At 41.2% G+C, this 23,546-nt stretch overlaps 1 protein-coding gene across 1 annotated transcript; it reads right to left on the reverse strand.

Moving 5' to 3' along the window:
* Positions 1 to 348: 348 nt before the first annotated feature.
* Positions 349 to 2,805, reverse strand: PCDHAC1 (protocadherin alpha subfamily C, 1). Its single transcript, XM_087816325.1, has one exon. The coding sequence runs from the start codon at positions 2,803 to 2,805 to the stop codon at positions 349 to 351; it is 2,457 nt and encodes an 818-aa protein (XP_087672451.1).
* Between the last annotated feature and the right edge of the window lie 20,741 nt (positions 2,806 to 23,546).

Raw genomic sequence — 23,546 nt, forward strand, 5'->3', positions numbered from 1 at the left:
GGATATTGCTTTAAGTGATTCCTTAAAGAAATTCCTAAAAGGAATGATTTAAAGACATTGCAAGTCATTTATTACCTGTACCAGGAATTTTGGCGCTTTAAAGTTTAGACCTTTATACTATATTACTTTTGTTCTTTAATAGCTTTGAATGTCTCACCCTTGTTTCTCAAACATAAACTATAATCTCCTTGAGGCCAAGAACAGTCTTTTAATACTTTTATACTTGCATAATTCTTAGCACAGGGAGTGCCAAGCAGGAGTGTTCAATTTAGTGAATTAAATGTTGCCAAAGGATCATCTAGGAAACATTATTAACCATAGCTGCCAGCCATCTCCTGGCCAAGGAAATCAAATCCCATAAAATTTGCTTACCATGGCACTGACATTTGTGTGATCTTTCCGATTCCGAATCTGAATACAGGATATTGGCAAATTCAGTCCTAACCCAATAGCCAGATTTCTCAGGTCAGCGGCACTGTATTCCCCACACCACAGCAAACTGTTATTATCAGAACCAAGTCCCAGGGAGGCCCGATAGAGATAGGTCTGAGAAAGTCTCTCGACCGCAGTGACATCTATTGTGGCTGATGCCGTGTAAGGATTCGAAGCCATCTTCCTTCCATACCTCCGCTCCTCTGGAGGGTGACAGCAGCTCTGAGAGCAACAACCTGGGCTCTGGCTCAACTTAACACACACAAAGAAAAGTAAGCACCCCAGAAATAAAAAGGAGATACAGGCCAGAGCAATTACTAAATACAGGTTCCGGGCAGAAAGGCGTCCTCCTGTTTCCCAGGCATCTTCAAAGTCTGGAAGGACCTGAGGAGCAGAGTTGCTCAACAGTACGCCCAGTGTGACAGAGGAAGAAAGTGGTGGGTCCCCATGGTCCCGGACCACCACCACCACCCTCTGTTTACCTGCATCAGTGGGAAGGACTATGCGAGCAGTACGGAGCTCGCCCATACTGGCTGAAATTCTGAAGAGACTGGAATCAGAAGCCTGAGAGATGTGGTAGGAAAGCCAGGCATTGGAGCCACTGTCTGCATCCTCTGCTACTACTTTTGTGACCAAGTGTCCAGTTCTGGCAGAGCGGGGCACAATTTCCACTGGGACAGTGCCATTTCTGGTCAAAGGAAACAAGATGACTGGAGCATTGTCGTTCCTGTCTACCACAAACAAGTTCACAGTCACTGCTGCGCTTCTGGGAGGAAGGCCACCATCCCGGGCTTCCACTTGAAAGCGAAACCCCTTGAGCTGCTCAAAGTCGAAGGAAGTTTTGGCAGTGACAGCCCCACTGGATGATTCTACCGCCACCAAGCTAGAGGCTGCCTGCCCTTCAGAGGTAATATCCAGCAGTTCATAGAAGACAAGGCCATTCTTCCCCAGGTCTGGGTCCTGGGCAAACACATGGCCCAGAGAGGCCCCAGGGCCATTGTTTTCAGCCACAAAAAGTTCCTGTTGCGGTTGAGGAAAGCTTGGTGTATTGTCATTCACATCACCAACTGACACAACCAGTGTCCTGCGGGTGCTAAGTGGTGGCGAGCCACCATCTGAGGCGGTGATCAGGACCTGGTATTCACTGACCTGCTCCCGGTCCAGCGGCCCATCAGTCAGCAAACTGTAGTAATTATCAAAAGCAGCCTTCAACTTAAAAGGCCCTCCACTGGACATGCTACAGATGACCTTACCATTGGGACCAAGGTCGTCATCCCTTACACTAAGGAGAGCAATCACTGTGCCAGGGGCGGTGTCCTCGGGAACTGGGCTGGAGAGAGTCAGCAGGGTCACCTCGGGAGCATGGTCGTTCACGTCAGTCACTTCCACCAGCAGCCTGGCGGTGCTGGCCAGACCGAAGGCGCCTTCATCCCTCGCCTCGACATACGCCTCCAGCAGCGTTTCCGGAGGACCTAGTGAAGCAGCTACCCGCACCTCCCCATTTCTAGGGTGAACGTGAAAGTGGTGTCGAAGCTTTGCCTGCGTGCTGTTGCTTAGGGAGTACCGGATTTCCCCGTTGGATCCTTCATCCGGGTCCGAGGCCTGAACTCGGAATAACACAGTCCCGTTGGGTGCAGTCTCTGGCACTTTGGTGCGGTACACCGTGCGCTCAAATACAGGAGCGTTGTCGTTTGTGTCCACCACGGTGATGGTGACCTGTGCGGCCCCAGAGCGCGCAGGCCGCCCGTGGTCGTGAGCGGTGAGCACCAGCCTGTGGGTGGCGCGTTCCTCGCGATCCAGAGCTTTCTCCAAAACCAACTCCGGATACTCGCTGCCATCTACCCGCCACCCCATGTCCAGGCGAAAGTGCTGGCTGGGGCTCAAGCTGTAGCTTAGCACCCCATTGCTTCCCTCGTCGGCATCTTGGGCATTAGGGAGAGTGAAACGGGCCCCAGGCATCAGGAACTCGGGGATGTGCAGCTGCACGTCGCCGGCAGGGAACAGAGGTGAGTTGTCGTTGACATCCAGGATGCGAACGCCCATCTTGTGCAGCTCCAGGGGGTCCTCGAGCACCAGCTCATAGGTCAAGACGCAAGTAGCTTTGGCCCCGCAAAGACTTTCGCGGTCCGCCGGCGCTCGGACCACTAAGCTACCGCTGGCCAGATCCACCCCGAAGTAGGGCTGCCCGTCGTGGCTGGAAAGGCAGCGAAAGTTCCGCAAGGACAGAGCCGCCGCTGACAGCCTCAAGTCCGCGGTAACGTTGCCCACCGCCACGCCCCGCGGAGTCTCCTCCAGCACTGAGTATTCGAGCTGTCCCGCGGCGGAGCCGCAGGAGACCCACAAACATAAAACCGCCACCCTCCAGCCCCCCATCCCTCCTGTCGGCATCCTCGCTCCGCCGGCGGAGACCCAGGACCATGCTCCGGACTCGCGGAGAGTACGAGCCGTGGTAAAGAGCGAGGGCCGGCGGCTAGAGGTGCAGAGCCCCGTTCCGCCTTCTGAACACGGGGATCACCCGGGACTGGCTGGGGGGGAGGGGGGGCGGGGGAAGCTCAGCTGGCGCGACCCGAGGCTTGGCAGACGTCTGGGGAAGTGGAGCGGACCCTGAGCGTGAGCAGAGGAGCGCAGCGCCGCCTAGGGGTGCATGGGCGAGGTAAACGGCCGGGGCGGGGAAGTGCCATGTCCTTGCTCTGCCGGCTGGGATCTCGCCCCGAGAACCTAACACATCTCCCCTGACCCGGAGTTTCCTAGCGCAACGCCCTGAGAGCCCCCGGCCTTAGCCTCCACAGCCTCTGCCTGACGACTGTAACTAGGATCAAGCTCGGCTGGGCTTCTCTCGCCAGCTACTGGAGAGCCGAGCGTGCAGTGCCGGGCGCTCGGACCCACTGCCCCCTAAGTACCGGCTGGAGGGGGCGGAACTCCGAGATGAGCCACCCGGCGCAGAGGGTGAGAGGCGCAACCTTGACCGCGCATGAACACCCCTTTGAGACTGAAGGAAACAGCCTCCCCAAACCTAGTGCTGCGGCGCATTCCGTGCTTAATTCCCAGGCTCTCCGCTGCGGGTTAAAGTCTCCCCTGCACCTCCGTATAATCCCAGGAACCCCCAAGATTTCAATAGAGGCTTCCAGCAAGGGGCAACTTGGGGAACAGTAACCTCCCTCAAGCTTCCTCTGGGATCTCGCTTGGAGCTGCACCAAGCAGGCGAGCGTAAGGCTTATGTTCCGGTTTCTTGCGGGTCAGCAGTTTCTTTCCCCAGGAGGCCCTACGGGGAGTGCGTGCAGGCGCCCTTGACGCTCTGGGCGAGGGGCCAGTCAGCATCAAGCACCAGAAACTCAGAAAGATGGACAACGTATCCCCAAGCAGGACAGGCAACGTGGAGGGGAGAGAAAGTACTGAGATACTACACAGGGTGTGGCCCGGAAACTACTTTGTAAATATTTCAAAAACAGCAATGAGGCAGGGTAAGAACAGTCTAGATGCCTGGACTTTCAACATCTTCTCTTTTTTCTTTTTATTTATTGATTGATTTTAGAGAGGGAGGGAAAGAGAGAGAAATATCAATTTGTTGTTGTGTTCCACTTATTTATGCATTCATTGGTTGATTCTTGTATGTGCCCTGACCCACCCGGGACCCAACCCGAAACCTTGGCTTATCTGGGAGCCGCTCTAACCAACAGAGCTACCCAGCCAGGGCCTCCATCTTCGGTTCTAAGCCAGTCTATTGCATAGAAGTCCTACAGTGATCAGTTCCATGAAAAACATCTGTGAGCTACAAGCAATACCTCCAAATTCCACCTAGCACCCTACTACCAGTGGCTCTCCCTGGGATGGAGGCGAGCTGAAAAAGATACCGACTTAAATTACTATTAAACACTAAATTCCTCACTCAAATCCTTCTTTAAATACAATTGCAGTATTCAAAGTCCCAAGAACCAAAATTTGAAAGACAAAAGCTGACGACAAATGAAGAATTGAAGCTTTCAGGGCATACTACTTTCTGATCAGAGCACTGCCTAAAAGTATTGTTAATTTTTTAAGCTGAGTATGGGATACATGGGGGTTAATTACACAATTCTCTCAACTCTAGTGTATGTTTGAATATTTCTATAATAACTTTTTAATTGCTGATTAAAATGGAGTTGGGGGCAGGCAGCTCCAGCATTCTGGTTTTAAGACTAAAAGTGGAACTGGTAATTTCACTGTGCCATTAAGAACCAATCACCTCCGGGCAACATCACAAAGCCATCCCTCTCTCTTCCGGGGAAGAAAGGCAGGCTGCAATATAAAGTGATATAAGCAGTAAAAGCCCCTGTCTAATTTGTTTTTCTGAATTAAGCAACAAAAACTCATTGACACCAAGTCTTGGATAAATTAAAGAGGAAAACATGTGAGCCCATTCAAGTGTTAGGTAGAGTCATAGGTTAGCCATCTTTGGGGACCTTCAATAGAATGTGAAATAACACATAAAAAATAAATTTATTCTCACTAAATTTCAGAACCAAAGCTAATTGTCTACTTCAGTGCCAGAGGTTAGGATTTGCATTTCCTTATTTTAATTTAATGCTGCTAACCTCCTCTGGGGTGAAAGGTTATACTTTTCATTTCCCTTAGCATCAGGTGAAATTCACCTGGAGAGATGTACTCAACTTCTGGAAGCTCTGACTTTTAGCAATCAAGCTCCCAATTATACTGGACATAGGAATCTGAGCTGTATCTAGGACAGTGTGTGCGGATGTGGATTAGGAAGAGGGGGTAAGGAAAAAGTCATCTTGACAAAAACTCTTCTCCCTTCACACACTTCTCAGGCTTTTGGCTCCCCTTTTTTCACATTTCTCTATTTAAACTGCCACCAGTGTCTAATTTCAAAGGATACAATTTGTGTCAAGAATAAGTGGATAGCACTCACCTAGTGGAACTGGTCTCACCATTGCCTCCATATGTTTGGGCATAACTGTGATTTGTGGGAGAGTGATATTTACTCAAATGCAATGGGATTTGTGAGCAAGCAATATTTAGAAGATATGTGGAAATCCCAAAGATGAGAAAGTCTCAAGAATTTTTCCTTTTGTATATGATAACTAGGTAAGCATTAAAACCATGAATTAACAAAATATTTCTTTAGCAGAACCTTTCCTTTCTGATATTTCATTTTGCCATTTTATGGCATTTTTCATGGTTTCTCATAACTCTGGTATTTTCAAGTTTTTAATTAGGTACAACTTGAAGTGGGCTTGATGCAAAAACATAGTGTTGATTTCTGTTTTGGCTCTATTGCCAAGACTATTATTAGAAATCTCTGCCACCAAACTTGGCCTTAGGCTATAAGTTCAAAAGATTTCTAGCCACTTTTATAAACTCCTATTAGAAATCTTGAAGCCAAACCAAACCAAACCAAAACAAAACAAAACAGTAAATCTATACCCATCGAAGAGTTTGTCAGCAAAAGAATATTATACTTTATGCAAGGTTTCTTAGTGCTTAAGATTATTTCCTGGGAGTATATTATGTTCTTATGAAAACTAAATTAAAAGCTGGGCTATCACAAATTTTAATCCAATAAAATACCTTAATGAAGTGTCCAAATCAAGTTTAACAGAGTGAGAATTCCTTGTATCACTATGTCATTCATTTTTTTTCCTTGAACCCTTTACCAATAACACATTACTACAGAATTTCTTTGTCAAGTTCCTAGTACTAAGGAACTAGTTTCTCACCATGAAATAGTACCATTTAAAGTATCTTGGACCTTCCTTCATGCATTTTCACTCTCATTAACTCTATGCTGTATTTACTTACTACTTTTTATAATTATGTGCCAATTTTTCAAAACTTACCTTTTTATAAAAATATATTTATATTTCATCTTCAAAGTATAGCCCTCAGAGCTTAAAGTAATACTCCAGGTTGGTCAAATCAGATCCAAGAAGAGGCGATATAGTCCTTTGATTCTGAATACCACATATCAAGTAACGGAGTCTAAAATGCATCTGGGTCCTGGCCAGTGTGCCCCAGGTGGTTGGGCATTGTCCCATGCACCGAAAGGTTGCTGGTTCAATTCCTGGTTAGGGCACATGCCTGGGTTTCTGGCTTAATCTCTGTTAGGGGGCGTGCAGGAGGCAGCCGATCGACGTTTCTCTCTCTCCCCCCCTCTGCCTTCCTCTCTTTGTCTAAAAATCAACTTAAAATCTATCTTTTTAAAAAATTTTATTGATTTTCAGAGAGGAAAGGAGAGAGAGAGAGAAAAATCCATGTGAGAGAGAAACATAGGTCAGTTGCATTCTGTACACACCCCAACTGGGAATAGAACCCGAAACCTGAGCTTGTGCCCTGACATGGAATCAAATCTACCACTTTTTGATGTAAGGAAAGATGCTCCAACCAACTGAGCCACACCAGTCAGGGCAAAAATCAATAAAAATCTTTTAAAAAGAAATTGCATCTGGTACTTAAACAGTTACATCACATACTTTTTTCATGATGGATTGAAAACTAAAATTCACACTCATTTTTTTATCCTAGATGTTATTCAGCCACAGATCAAAAAGTCCTAGACTTTTATATTTACATATTTTTACTTAAATTTGTTGAATGTCTAGTCCTATCACATAATATATTTTACCTACATTCAAATTTCATATTCCTACATATTTAGTAAACAATCACACTAGATGTTCTTCTGGGCTGCAGATGAAATTTGTGATCAAGTGTGACTGGAAAAAAAGGCCTGTAACTACCACCAACCAACCTACCTGACATCAGATTATTAGATGGTGTCTAACCTGAAATAAAAATCTGACAAAGATACTATTAACAGTCTCCAAAAAAGAATCTACACAAATCTCATATAATAATTTCCAAAAATGCTAAATAAAATATTGCCAGATCACCATTATGACAGATGCTTAAAAGAAATTTGATAAAATTTTGGCAGCTATCACAAAACGATGGCCATCTTCATTTTAAGCAGTTAAACACTATGAACATAATACAGGACACTTCATGTCACACTTGCTATTCAATACTGACTTTCATACTCTAGACAACACAAGATAGGGAAATGCGTGTGTGTTTTAGAAGAGAGGGTAAAATACATTGTTAGATGATAAATTAATAGATAATATAATTCCCTACTCATAAAATCCTAGAGAATTATAAAAAAATAATTAAAACTAAAAAGAGTTCAATGAGATGATTACCTTAAAAATAAAATCTAAAAAAACATAGCTTTCCTACATACCTGCAATAACTAGACAAAAAGTGGGATTTCTACCAATCAAGGATAAATGAAAATGGACATTGTAATGTGTCTCCTCCTCCATAAAACCAACCAAAAATAACAAAAAGTATAGCCAACAAAAAATAAAATTACATTCTTGTTAAAACTCCATAAAACAACTACACTTCAACCATAATACACATGCATAAAGGAAAGTTCTCAAGTGCCATGAAAATTGGACTGAGGTGGGAGAGAATGCTAAAAGAAGATTCCCACCACTGGAGACCTTGGAAAGAGCTGGTAGATTAGAGTTTTCCAGAGTAGTGGTTCACACTGAGATGCAAAACCAATGACTCCTTGTTTGAAACAAAAAGATCTAGGTACATAGGTTGAATCAGGCAGGACTTTCCCATAATCCTATTTCTTAGCACAAAATTAGAGGAAAAACAGGACTGAATGTGATAATGAGTGGATACACTATTATTTCAAGAGTGAAACTAACTATGTTGTGAGATAAAGAGAAAACTGTAAATGACAAATTGCTCTGCAGCAACTGTCAGTTGTCATCAATTCTAAATATGTAAAAGCTAGCCTGGCCGGGCATGGCTCAGCGGTTGAGTGTCGACCTAGGATCCAGGCGATCGCTGTTTGATTCCCGGTCAGGGCACATGCCCGGGTTGCAGGCTGCAGCCGATCAATGACTCTCTCATCATGGATGTTTCTATCTCTTTCTCTCCCTCTCCTTTCCTCTCTCTGAAATCAACAAAGACATATTTTTTAAAAATAAAAAATTAAATAAATAAATAAGTAAGTAAGTAAGTAAGTAAGTAAGTAAGTAAAAGCTAAAGCATACATTAAATAAGGAAATGTTCACATCAGTCCAGAGAACTTCTGGTCATTCCACTTACATTCTCCATCTGCATATAGCTAGTCCTGAAGGACCTTGTCTGAAAGATAAAGTAATCAATAAAAGCCAACATAGGATCTACATAAGTATTACAAGAAAAAAATATATAAAAAATTACAGATAGGAATACACACCTGAAAATTTTTACTATCAAGCAGATAAAATTTTTGACTAGAGGTCTCTAGTCAGGAGATTCACAAAACAATTCTAAAGGGTTTCAGAGAATTAAGAACTAAAAACGGAATTACAGAATTTCAAGGAGAAAATAACGTGGCCACAGACGACCATTTTTCCCTCACACCCGACTGACACCAATGTTCCTGTGCAGAGCCCTCCCTTCACATGGCCAAATCTTGGTCTGCTTGGCCAAGATCTTGAATTCTGCTGGCCTCATCCCAAGGACTCTATTAAGCCCTACCTCACCACATAGATCCAGAGCCACTAGGCAGGTGGCAGGTGGCCTTGGTGTACCCTGGGACTTTTACTGAGTGACTTCAGACCCTACACTACCGCCAAATTTTAATCTGTATTAATTTAATGAATACCACTTGCCCCTAGCTGGTGACTCACTGAGAATCTTCCTTATGCAACTCTAGTACCACCAGAGGCTCTTTCAGTAACTGAGCCTAATAGGCAAGCCAGCAGGAAGAGGTACCTTGGGCCTTTTGCTGACCTACCCTCACACCCCACCCATACACTCGGTGCTAGTAGAAGCTGACCTTGGTATGCAGCCTGGCTTCTCCCATAAATACCCAGGCCCAGCAGAGGCAGCCAAAACTGTGAATGGCTTAATAGCTCCAAACATGTATCCTAGGGTCAGTCACAGGCAGTACCTGACATTAACCTGCACCAGTGTCTCTCCCAAGAGGCCCCAGAACCAAGTCACCCTGTGGTGGGCTTCAGACCACATCAGAGCCCAACCAAATTAGCTCCACAAGAGGCACACTCAAAGGGAGATCTTGGAAGGCACCAGACCTTGCTGAGGCAAATTTCACTTCATGGGGTCAGCTCCCGGACAGCAGCTCATACACTGTGATCCGGGTCAGTCTTCACAGTCAGCCAGCCTGAGGGTCAACCTCACCCACGTACAGGCCAACAGCAATAAAGACTCAACTACAACAGGAGGGCTCACTTTACCCACACAAGGGACATTCCTGGAGTATCTAGCTCAAGCGATCAGAAAGACTGTGCCACTGAGCCCCACAAGACACCTACTACATAAAGCCACCATACCAAGACTGGGAGACATAGCAGACCTACATAATAGACAGAAACAAATACAGAGAGGCAGCCAAAATGGAAAGACAAAGACACATGTCCAAAATAAAAGAACAGGCGTAATCCCCAGAAAAAGAATTAAATAAAATGAAGGCGAGCAATCTTCCAGATACAGAGTTCAAAACAATGTTTATAAGGATACTCAAGGAACTTAGGGGAAGAATGGATAAACTCAGTGAGAATTTAAACAAAGAAATAGTATACATTAAAAAAGGCAAGGTAGCAAAAAAACACCCAATCAGAGTAGCAAAAAGAAGAAAGAATTTTTTTAAATGAGGATAGTTTAAAGGATCTCTGGGATAATGTCCAGTGTAAAAACACCCACATCATAGGGGTACCAGAAGAAGAAGAGAGACAGCAAGAGATTGAGAACCTATTTGAAAAAATAATGACTGAAACTTTCCTAACCTGAAAAAGACACACAAGTCCAGGAAGCACAGAGTCCCAAACAAGATGAACTCAAAGAGGCCCATTCCAAGACACATCATAAATAAAATAGCAAAGGTTAAACACAAAGAGAAAATCTCAAAAGCAGCGAGAGAAAGACAGTGAACTACAAGGGAGCTCCCATAAGACTGCCAACTGATTTCTCAACAGAAACATTCCAGGCCCAAAGGGATTGGCATGAAATATTCAAAGTGATAAAAAGCAAGGACCTACAACCAACACTACTCTACCCAGCAAGGCTATTATTAATATTGAATGTGAAATAAAGATCTTCCCAGACAGGAAAAAGCTAAAGGAGCTCATTACCACCAAACCAGCAATACAAAAAAAAATATTAAAGGGTCTTTTTTAAGAATAAGAAACAAAAAGAGGGAGGAGCATAGTTATAAACAATAAAGTGATAATAAATACATACCTATCAATAAATACTAAATGTAAATGGATTAAATTCTACAATCAAAAGACATGGGGTAACTAAATGAATAAGAAAACAAGACCTATGTATATGCTGTCTATAAGAGACCCACCTTACAACAAAAAACACACAGACTGAAAATAAATGGATAGAAAAAGATATTTCATGCAAATGAAAATAGAAAAATTAAAAAGCTGGGGTAGCAATATTTATGTCAGAAAAATAGACTGTAAAACAAAGGCTATAATAAGAGACAAAGAATGACATCACATAATAATAAAGAAACCTATCCAACATGAGGATATAATCCTCGTAAACATTTATGCACCCAACATAAGAGCACCTAAATATATGAGGCAAATCTTGGTGGATATAAAGGAGAGAGTAACACTAATACAGTAATACAGTCATAGAAGATTTTAACACCCCACTGATATCAATAGATACATCTTTCAGACAGAAAATCAACACGAAAACAGCAGCCTTAAAGGATACACTAGACCAGATCAATTTAATTGATATTTTCAGAGCATTTCACCCCAAACCTACAAAAAAATTTTTTTCAAATGCCCCTGGGACATTTCTAGAATAGACCATGTGTTAGGACACAAAACAAGTCTTAATAAATTTAAGAAGATTGAAATCATATCAAGCAACTTCTCCTACCACAATGATATAAAACTAGAAATCAATTACAAGAAAAAAACCCTGAAAAACACACAAACACATGGAGGCTAAATAACATGTTACTAAACATTGAATGGCTTAACAATAAGATCAAGGAAGAAATGAAAAGATACCTCGAGACAAATAGAAATGAAAACACAACAGTCCAAAATCTATGAAGCAGCAGTCCTAAAAGGGAAATGCATAGCATTACAAGCCAACCTCAAGAAAAAAGAAAATTTGCACCTAAGGGAACAATCTAACTTTACACCTAAAGGAATTAGAAAAAGAACAACAAACAAAATCCAAAGTAAATAGAAGGAAGAAAATAATAAAGATCAGAATGAAAATAAACTAAATGAAATCTAAATAAAATTACAAAAGATCAATGAAAACAAGAGCTGGTTCTTGGAAAATATAAACAAGACTGATAAGCAAGACTGATAACCAGACTCGTCAAAAAAAAAAGGGGGGGGGGGAGAGAGAGAGATCCCAAATAAATAAAATCATATGTGAAAGAGAAGTAGCAACAAACACTATAGAAATACACAGGATTATAAAATATATATATATTACAAACAACTATACCTTAACAAATTGGACAATCTGGAAGAAATGGATAAATTCCTAGAAACATAAAATTTTCCAAAACTGAATCCAGACAAAACAGAAAATCTAAACAGATCAATTACAACTAACAAAATGAATCAGTAATCAAAAAACTCCCAACAAAAGTCCTGCAGTACATATATACAATGGAATACTATTCAGCCATAAGAAAAGATGAAATACAACATGGATGGACTTTGAGAATATCATGCTAAGCAAAATAAGTCAGACAGAAAAAGTTAAGAACCATATGATTTCACTCACATGTGGGATATAAAACTGAAAGCAGCAAATGAACAAACAAGAAAAACTGATAGACACAGAAAACAGTATGGTGGTAACAGAGGGAAGAAGAAGAGGTAGTACAAAGTAAAGGGGGTCAAATATGGTGACAGAAGATGATTTGACATTGGGTGGTGGGCACACAACGCAATGTGAAGATCATGTAACATAGAAATGTGCACTTGAAACCTATATAATCTTATTAACCAATGTCACCTCAATAAATTTAATAAAAAGGAAAAAAAACTCTTGGGCCAGATGACTTCACAGGTGAATTTTAAGAAGCATTCAAAGAAGAACTAACACCTATCCTCAAAATTTCCAAAAAAATTCAAGAGGAGGGAAGACTCCCATGCTCATTTTACAAGGCCAGTATGATCCTATTCCAAAACTAGATAAAGGCACTACAAATAAAGAAAATTATAGGCCAATGTTCCTGATGAACAAAGATGCTAAAATCCTCAACAAAATATTAGCAAACTGAAATCAGCAATACAGTAAAATGATCAAGTGGGATTTATTCCTGGAAGGCAGGGTTGGTACAAAATTGACAAATCAATTAATTTTACACACCATATAAACAAAATAAAAAATAAAAATCAGCCATGACCAGTGTGGTTCATTTGGTTGGAGCATCATCCTGTACACCCAAAGGTGGCAGATTTGATTCCCCCATCAGGGCACATACAGGAGGCAACTAATCAATGTTTCTTCCCCCCCCCCCCCCCCCCCGCTCTCTCTAAAATCAATGGAAAACGTATTCTTGGGTGAGGATTTAAAAAAATAATAATAAATAAATAAAAATAAAAATCATATGATCATATCGATAGATGCAGAAAAAGCTTTTGAAAAAAATCCAGCACCCATTTATGATAAAAACTCTCAGCAAAGTGGGAATAGAGGGAACATACTTCAACATAATAAAGGCCATATCCGACAAGTCCACTACCAACATCATACTCAACAAGGAAAAAACTAAAGTATTTCCCTTAAGATCAGGAACAAGACAGGGATGTCCACTTTCATCACTCTTATTCAACATAATTCTGGGAGTCATGGCGAGAAGCAATCACAGAAGAAAAAGAAATAGAAGGCACCCAAGTTGAAAAAGATGAAGTAAAATTGTCATTATATGCAGATAACATAATCCTGTATATAAAGAATGCTAAAGATTTCACCAGAAGATTACTAGAACTGATAAATGAATTCAGTTAAGTGGCGGGATACAAAATTAATATTCAGAAATCAGTTGCATTTCTATACACAAATAATGGACTATCAGAAAAAGAAACTAAGAAAACAATTCCATTTATAATTGTATCCAAAAAAAAAAAAAATACCTAGGCATAAATTTAACCAAGGAGGTGAAAGACTTGTACTCAGAAAATTTTAAGACACTGAAGAGAGAAATTGAAGAAAATACAAATAAATGGAAACATACCATGTTCGTGCATAGGAAAAATTAACATCATTAAAATGTCTATACTACCCAAAGCAATTTATAGAATCAGCACAATTCCTATCAAAATACCAATGGTGTATTTCACAAAACTAGAAAAAATAATCCAAAAAATTTTATGGAACCACAAAAGATCCCAAATTGCCACAGCAATCTTGAAAAAGAAGAACAAAGTTGGAGGTATCACTCTATCTGATATCAAACTATACTGCAAGGCTACAGTAATCAAAACAGCATGATGCTGGTGAGAGGGAGGGAGGGAGGGAGGGAGGGAACGAGCCCAGAAAGAAACCCATGCCTATATGGGCAGTTAATATTTGACAAAGGAGGCAAGAATATAAAATAGGGTAAAGACAATCTATTTAATAAATGATGCTGGGAAAATTGGACAGATACATGCAAAAAATGAAACTAGACCACCTTCTTATCCCATATATAAGAATGAACTCAAAATGGATTAAAGACTTAAATGTAAGACTCAAAACCATAGAACTCCAAGAAAAAACCATATGCAATAAAATCTGACATTTCTTTTAGAAACATTTTTTTCTGATACATCCTGGCCAAGAGAAACAAAATAAAACTAAACAAATGGGACCACATCGAACTAGAAAGATTTTGCACAGCAAATGAAACCATCAACAAAACAAAAAGACAGCCTATTGAATAAGAGAAGATACTTGCCAATAATACATCTGATAAGGGGTTAATATCTAAAATTTATAAGGAACTCGTACAACTTCCCTGGCCAGGCAAGGTTCAGCTGTTGAGCATAGGCCTAGGATCCAGGAGATCGCGGTTCGATTCCCGGTCAGGGCATATGCCTGGGTTGCAGGCTTGATTCCCAATTGGGGGCGTGCAGGAGGCAGCCAATTAATGACTCTCTCATCACTGATATTCCTATCACCCTCTCTCCCTCTCCTTTCCTCTCTCTGAAATCAGCAAAGATTTTTTTTTTTTTAATAAAATAAAAAGAATTCATACAACTTAACACCACAAAAACAAACAATCCGTTATGGCTCGGTGGTTGAGTGTCGACCTATGAACCAGGAGGTTACAGTTATATTTCTGGTCAAGGCATATGCCCAGGTTGTGGGCTCAATCCCCAGTAGTGGGGGCGCAGGAGGCAGCCCATCAATGACTCTCTCACTCTCATCATTGATGTTTCTCTCTCTCTCCCTCTCCTTTTCTCTCTCTAAAATCAATAAAAACATATTTAGAAAACAAAAATGGGCAAAGGACCTGAATAAACACTTCTCCAAAGAGGACATACAGATGGCCAATAGACATGAAAAGATGCTCAACATCACTAATTATCAGAGAAATGCAAATTAAAACCACAATGAGATATCACCTAACACCTACCAGAATGGCTATTATCAATAAATCCACAAATGACAAGTGCTGGAGAGGATGGTGGAGAAAAGGGAACCCTTGTGCACTGTTGGTGGAAATGCAGACTGGTGCAGCCACTGTGGAAAACAGTATGGAGTTTCCTCAAAAAATTAAAATGAAACTACCTTATGACCCAGTGGTTCCACTTTTGGGAATATATCTGAAGAAACCCAAAACACTGATTCAAAAGAATATATGCACCCCTATGTTCATTGTAGTGCTATTTGCAATAGCCAAGATTTGGAAGCAGCCCAAGTGCCCATCAGTAGATGAGTGGATAAAAAAGCTGTGGGACATTTACACCATGGAATACTATGCAGCTGTAAAGAGGAAATATTACCTTTTGTGACAATGGATGGACCTAGAGGGTATAATGCTAAGTGAAATAAGCCAGAGAAAGACAAATACCACATGATTTCACTTATAAGTGGACTCTAATGAACAAAATAAACAAAATAGAAATGGACTTATGGATACAAAGAACAGACTGACCACTGTCAAAGGGGAGGGAGGCTGGGGAGCTGGGTGAAATAGGTGAAGGGATCAAGCAAAAAAAAAAAAACCTCATGAACACAGACAACAGCATGGTGATTACCAGAGGGATTGGGAGTGGAAGCAGGTGGAAGAGGGTAAGTGGGGGATAAATGGTGATGGAAGGAGACTAGGCTTTGGGTGGTGAGTGCACAATGCAATGTGCAGATGTATTGTAGAACTGTACACTTGAAAGCTATATAATTTTATTGACCAATGTAACCCTAATAAATTCAATAAAAAATGTGTTTAATAAATATTTGTTCACTGGATTAATAGAAGAGCTTGGGGGAACAAAAGAAATTTGGCCAACTACTTATTTAATCAAAGTGATTCATAAAAAATCTTTTTAAAATTCAGGTTCTGTCCTCACTCAGCCTTTGGGGCAGATAAGATAGGTCAGAGGAGGGCTGGAGTCTGGGTCTCCAGGTATGTGTGTGCTCAGTGAGGCTGAGGAAGGGCCAACTGCTAGGAGCCTTGCTGTAAAGATTAAAGATGATTCGTCCCTCCAGTGGGACTTGCCAAAGGATGCAGTGAATTTGGATCTGCAATGAGGCTGCAAGGTATTTTCACACTTTGAATATTCATTTCCACTTGACACAAAGGACTTCTCAGGTGACCTTGAATAGGCCACTTAGGTAAATTTCTGTTACTTAAATGAACCATCTCTGTGGAGAGAAGTGATGATGAGACTTGTTAATTTACATTTGTAAAAACACTTTGAAACCTCTGGATTGAAGAATTTCTGCAGAGGTACAAAGGGTGAGGTAATATGTTGGGCAAATTCTACCCTCTATGGAGGCACAGAGGGAGCAGGCAGGCTTGAGGACATAGGAGGAGCCTCTCGCACATTATATTCAAACTAACCTAAGAAAGCTCCCTACTTTCAGTGCATCCTGTGTCTTAATCATACGTATAAGTTACTATTCTAGCAAATACTTTCCTCAAACATTTCCCTCCTAAAACCTTAGCTTTGTGTAAAGGGGATCTTTATAGGGATTTGCCTGCAAGCTTTCCCCCTACAACACTTTGGTTTGTTACTTTTCACCTTACGTCAGTGACACTCAGCTCCTAAGCATGACAGTCTCTGTTGCTGAGCTGATTGGGACCCAAACGGGGGTCATTTCATCAGTTCTAGTCATATGTTTACAAGTTATAGTAAGAGATTAGTATAAACTCACAAAGGAGGAGAGAGAAATTTTCAAAAGAACCTGCCAGTCTATGAGTTAATTATATCTATTTCCAAAAATTGTATTAATTTTTACTTAAGAAATAATACCAAGAGCCCTAGCCAGTTTGGCTTAGTGGTTAGAGCATCTGCCCGTGGACTGAAGGGTTCGATTCCAGCCAAGGGCATGTACCTCGGTTGCAAGCTTGATCCCCGGCCCTGGTCGGGCACCTTCCGGAAGCAACTGATCTCTCTTTCTCTCTTTCTCTCTTCCCCCTATTCTCTCTGAAAAGCAATGGAAAAAGTATCCTCAGTTGAGGATTAAAAAAAAAAAGAAATAATACCAATAGAATAGAACATTTTGTTAGCATAATGATCTCTTTCAGCAAGGTAACTACAGACTCAAAGATAAGACATTTAATGTAAAACTGTCAAAGTAACAATCAAGCTTAAAAAAGAAGAGAGAACCAGGCAGTCATCTTTTCAATTCGCTTCATCAATTATATGTTTGTGATTGTGCCCAAATGAGCTTTCTTACATTTTTCTTGACCTTGAATTTGCTTAGTTTGGGAGGGAGGTAGACAGTAAATTTTACTAATTGTTCTCAGCGGTAAGAAGGGTTTTTTGCTTTACTGTGCCTGGCTCTTCCTGAAAGAGGAATGAACTCCTTGGCCCTTTCAATGGATCCAGACAAGTCCCGGGAAATGCTCCTTCAGGTCGTGATGTTCTTTCTCTGTTCATCACATTTCCTTGGGATTTTCTTTACCTGCTTTACCTCTGAAATCTTCTTCCTCGGAGATAGCAGGGCCCCTTCTTGCTGCTCAGAGGCCGCGCATAGTTGAGTTTTTCCAGGTCAAGTCCTGCATGCTGTCCATGAGCACACATCAGCTCATTCCTGGGTGCTTCCTAGACCACCGCCAAGATTCTGGTCAGATGAATGCTGCACATGGAGGCACAGGTGAGGATGCCCACATCCAGCCTTAGGACTCATGGTTTCTCTTGTCTCCTCAAACAGGAACTGTGTGAATGCAATGGGGCCAATCTTCTCTTTGGCCACTGGGTACCCTAGCTCACATTCCCCCTTTTTTTGTCAAAAGTTTTCTCAGCTTTTGAACTAGTTATCTAGATGCCTATAGCTCTATTCTGGCTGGAAAGATAAAATGCAAAGTCACTAGGAATGGACTTGTAAACTCCTGTCCCTCTGGTTCATCACCTTGACAATAGAGTATTGAACATTATAACATAACAAAACGGTTGAACCACTAAATTACTCTGGGCAAGGCATCCTAAACAGAGACTAGGGTGCTATAAAGAACATGTCTGGCATTTCAAAATAAGTGGCTTTTTTATGACTGCAGGGTTTTCTCTAGCTTTTGACAGGATATCTATGTGCTTTGTTTGACTGGCAAAGAGCCCGATAGTCTTGACTTGAAAGAAAGCAACTCAGGGTACCATCACCACCACCTAGTCAGCCAACATCAAATATGTATTGAGCAACCACTGAGTGCAAAGATGTTACACTACACATGCTAAGAAAACACATCTTTCTCTTCAAGGGAAGGCACACTTTAAAGGATGAATCCAAACAAATGAAAACACTCATTTTTCAGTCACTTATATGAGCACAGTGCAAACAGACAGGTTTGAGGTGTACAAAAGGGGCTCATTACAAGGTCTACAAATGGGCACATCTTTGCATCCAGCTGTTTCTGTAAATTGTCTGAGTCCCCTACATTTAAAAATGGCATTAAAATCCTGCAGGGACTGTAGAAAAGGAAATAGGATGCACCATTTGCTTAGAAGAGCATCTCAGTGTGATACTGTCAGGGAGCATCGGTGTTCATGTCTAACCTGCTGACCTATTGACTGTCATAGTGATGTGCTTAGTCCCTCCTTCTACGGCTCACCAAAAACTTCCAGGGAGGAGTGTGGTCTGGTATAAGAGCAGGGCTTGAGGGAGACTTGGGTTTGCATCCAGCTTTACCACCTACATATAGTTCGTTCTTTACAGGTAAATGACTAAATCTTGCTTCCATTTCCTTCTCTCTAAAATGGATATCAAAGCATTGAATTCATGTAGTTGTGCAGGGGAAATGAGATCAAGTGAAAAACTATATATAAACACCTGTAGAAAGCCTGAAAGGAACATGAGTTATTTCCCTATTTCCCTCCCTTTGAATTCAAGTGTAGGTGTCAGTGAATGAAGGACACAAGAGCTTTTAGCAACTTGATGTTTCTCCTGTGAATTGTGCATATCTCACTTAAAGTTCACTTCAGTTTCACAGCAGCTGTATACAATCACGTATGATCTCTTGTGTTATTTAATGCTTTAATCACTCTATGCATTGGTTATACATTTGACTATACTAGATAGTCTCCCCAGCTGAATGTAAGGTCCTCGAACACAGGACTTGTTAGAATCTTTCGTACACACATTTTTAGAGTATATTTAAAGTGTTCAATACATATTTTTGTAATAACTAATGTGAATAACATGATAAATGCCTGTGATCACACGATGACACCTATCTGCTCATCTGCGAGTTTTTGAGGGCAGGCACTGCAGTGTATAGGTTCTTACTGAAGGCCCAGTGTATGGAGGACACTGTCTCTAAACAGCAGTGCTTCCAGTCTCTTTGGCCACTATGTCATGATCTTACTCATTTTAGCACTCCTAGGTGCAGCATTGTGTACTGTTGCACATAAAAATATTCTATACACGTTTGATGCATAAAATAATAAATAGTATAAATGTTGATGAAATTGAAACACTTGAGTATAGCTCTATGAAATAAGTGGATATACATATAAACACCATTTATTTAGTGTTTTGGCAGGATCTCAGCTAATAATGAACATATAATATCTCATAATGTTCCCAATAAGCCCATGATGTTGGTTATATCATAATACATGAAGAAACTGAGGCAGATGCATTATATAATTTGCCCAATGTCATGCAGCAGTAAACAGTGAGACTGGGTGTGTGGCTGCAGAGCTCCCTGTTTAAACAGCACACCATCCTTCACTACCTGCCCACACCTGTTGATTTAAACAGATTCCTCAGTTTATCACTCAAAACTCTTCAAGCTTCACCTTAATTGACCCTTTCAGATTTATCTCTTATAGTTCAAGACTTCTCCATACAGATCCCATACTCTGGACAAAATGGAACTGGCCACTTCCCCATACATCCCGAACTTTCTCCATTTCAAAATTTTACGAATGGTATTTCCTCAATGTAAAATGCAGCAACCATTTATTAAGAGCAAAGGGAAAACTGCCCGGCCAGGCATGGCTCAGCGGTTGAGCGTCGACCTAGGATCCAGGTGATTGGGGTTCGATTCCCGGTCAGGGCACATGCCCAGGTTGCGGGCTTGATCAATGACTCTCTCATCATTGATGTTTCTATCTCTCTCTCTCCCTCTCCATTCCTCTCTTTGAAATCAATAAAGATATATTTTTTAAAAAAGAAAAAAAAGAGCAAAGGGAAAACTGAAACCATTTTAAAAAGTATATATCCCTGGCTAGGTGGCACAGTTGGTTGGAGCATCATCCTGTACAACCAAAGGTTCTGGGTTCCATCCCCAGGCAGGGCACATACCTAGGTTGTGGGTATCATCCCTGGTCAGGGTGCGTATGGGAGGCAACTGATGGATGTTTCTCTCACATCAATATTTTTCTCTCTCTCCCTTTCTATCTCTTTAAAAATCAATAAAAGTATATCCTCAAGTGAGGATTAAATATAAATATACAGAAAGAGATACATAATCATTATAAAGGCTAACATTTATTGACCAATTACCATGTGCCCAAAACTGTTAATCCATTTATATAACTACAGGGAGGGGCAAAAGTAGGTTTACTGTTGTGAGTATGCAAAACACAGAGCTTATTCCTGTACTCTTATTTATTAATTATTGTATTATTTTTCATACAAACAACTGTAAATCTACTTTTACCCTACCTGTGTATCATAAATGCAATTATGTATAATAATACATATAGGTATTATCTCCCTGATGCTACAGATGAGGAGACCAAGTGTTAGGAAAGTTAAGTATCGTGTCTAGAACAAGTTAACTAATAAGCAATAGAATCACAACCCAAACTCCAACTGTCTGACAAGGAGCAAACTGTTAAACATATATATTAGGCTGCATCTGTCTCAAATTCTAATTTGCATTATAGTTGTTTGAGAGTAAATTTTGTATCTCCCTGCTAAACAGTACACTTCTCAGAACAAAGGCTAGATTTTGCATCTCTGAACACCTCCCAGCCCAACAGACACACAGTTTTGAGCACAATGTTTGTGAAAGTGATGTAAGTAAAGGCAAAGAATTCTAAAGTAAAATGCCAATTTCAAGGCTCTGGGAAGTCTTGAATCCCTGGGAGGGGCAGCCCCCCATCCCCCCAAGCACCACCTATGTTAAATGTGCGCTCCTCTTGCCCCCAGGGAGACTGACAGGAAGCAGACCTGCAGAAAGAGTCAGCGTGTGGTGGGGCCTCTTCTGTACGATCCCAGGTGGGAATGACTCGCAGTCCCTCACCTTGCTCTGAGCGCTGTGTGGAAAGTGTTGTGGTTTGAGAACATATTGGAACTAACCTTAATTCAGGCTTTTCAAAGATTATAAAGCCTCACAGACTGTAAAATTTTTTAAAGGAACATATTCCCTGGGAGATTTCTTGTATTTCTGGTTACATTGCCAGTAGTCAGTCTGAGATATATGTATTTAAATTAAAGAAAGTTATTTAAACATACCAGAGCCAGAAGATATTATTAAATCTAATTTTGGTTCTAAAAATAGATAAAGACTCAAATCAGCAAAATTTGAGACCAATTCTAATTTTATCTGACCCATCTGGTTACGTGCTGCTTCTTGAGACACTATCAGTGCCCGTGGTATCCCAGAGAACTACCTACCACGGTACACGGAGAGACACCAGACTCAAAGTCAGGAGACACAGATTCAAGGTCAGATCAGACTGTCACTTAAAGCAGAATAAGCATGAGGAGGTTACCTGGTCCCTGAGCCTCACTTTCTTATGTAAAATGGGATGGTCTAACCTATTGGTTTTGTACTGTTAACACAAAATCCAGCATGAAATGCTTTGCAAATTGTAAGGTCTACAACATAAAACGCTCATCAGTGGGGGCACAATGGTAGCCAACCTCAGGACATATTTGGTTATGAGAGAGAACAAGCTTTCCTGTCTCCACCCGTCCTTTCCTTCCCACCTCTACTCAACCATTTAACAAATATTCACCAAGTACCTAACATGTGCCAGACACTGTACTAGGTGCCGAGAATACAGTGGCAAACTAGCCAGATAAGACGCCTCTAGGGGCGGGGAGGGGGAGAGATGTCAAAGAATGTGTAAATAAATGAAAGCAATTTCAGGGCATGAGCAGGACTAAGAAGGTAATGATAATAAACACAAAGGCTCTTCTGAGGAGATGACAGGAGGGCTGCAGTCAGACTGATCACAGTCTCCAGTACAGGAGGAAACAGTGGGAAAAGTATTCCAGAAAGACACCAGCAACAGCAAGTCCCTAAGGGCAAATGACCTTGGCATGTTCGAGACCCAGAGATGAGCCCCCCCAGAGGTGGAATAACAAACGAGGAGGGGGTGTTAAAGGTAAGTTGGGCAGGCAGGACGTAGAGAAAGGGTCTTGGAGACTGTGGTAGGGAATTTAGATTTTATTATAAATTCAGTGGAAAGCCATTGGAAAGTTTTAAGTAGAGAGTGAGTTAATCTGCGTGGTCAGAATACTAGATAAGGCCAAGTAAAAAGGCAGAGTCTTTGTTAACATTGTAGCATTGAGTGTTTTTTGTTGAGAGTCAGAAATATTTAACCTTAAAAAGGTTTTCCTCAGTGGATACTAACAGACATCTCAAACTCAACATGTTCACGATCTAGATTTCTCCCCAGCAGCCTTCCCTCTTTCAGAAATGGTTATTATATGCTTCCAGCTTTCAGAACCAAAACCATGAAGGCATCCTTGATTCATTCAAGGCGTGCCAGCAAAGCCTGAGCCCATTTCTCACCTTCACTGCTACTACCATGGCCCAAGTCCTACTCATTGCCTGCCTGGACCATCGCAGTGGCCTCCTAGCTATCTCCCTGCTTTCACCCTCATCTCACTCCAGTCTATTTTTAACACAGCTGCCAGAGGGACCCTGTTAAAATAAAAGTTAGATAGTATTATTTCTCTGCCCCAAACCCTCCATTGTTCTCTTACCTCAGAGTCAAAGTCAAGGTCCTCACAATACCCTAGGAGGCTTGGTGACACCTTTTCTACTTGCCTCTCTTCCCAAATTTCCTGCCAGTTTTCTGCTCATTTACTCTGCTCCTTGAACACTGATGCCTCCTCCCAGCTCTGGCCTTTGCTCTTCCTGGCCTTACTGCACAAAATATATTCTCCAGATACACATAAGGCTTTCTTTGGCCTCTTTTAGGATTTTACTGAAATTCATATTCTCAATTTAGGTAGGAATTTGATTATTTATATATACCAATTTTTTGTTTTTTAAATGAATATTTGGTATATGTAACTCAAAGTCAAATTTGGCTTATTTTTACCTTAATGACTTCTGCAAAATAGCCACCATTTTACTCGTTGAGTAAATGGACACAGTCTGATGTAATTATATCATTTTCAGTGCCGTTTTTTAATATATATTTTTAAATTTTATTTTTGTTTAAAATATTACAGATGTCCCTTTTTCTCCCCAATGA

This window comes from Miniopterus natalensis, chromosome 4 (assembly GCF_054644295.1).
Source record: "Miniopterus natalensis isolate mMinNat1 chromosome 4, mMinNat1.hap1, whole genome shotgun sequence".
In the NCBI taxonomy this organism is placed as follows: Eukaryota; Metazoa; Chordata; class Mammalia; order Chiroptera; family Miniopteridae; genus Miniopterus; species Miniopterus natalensis.

Coding starts and splice junctions, on each gene's coding strand:
- PCDHAC1 (XM_087816325.1), bottom strand. CDS start 2,805: ATGGGGGGCTGGAGGGTGGCGGTTTTATGTTTGTGGGTCTCCTGCGGC.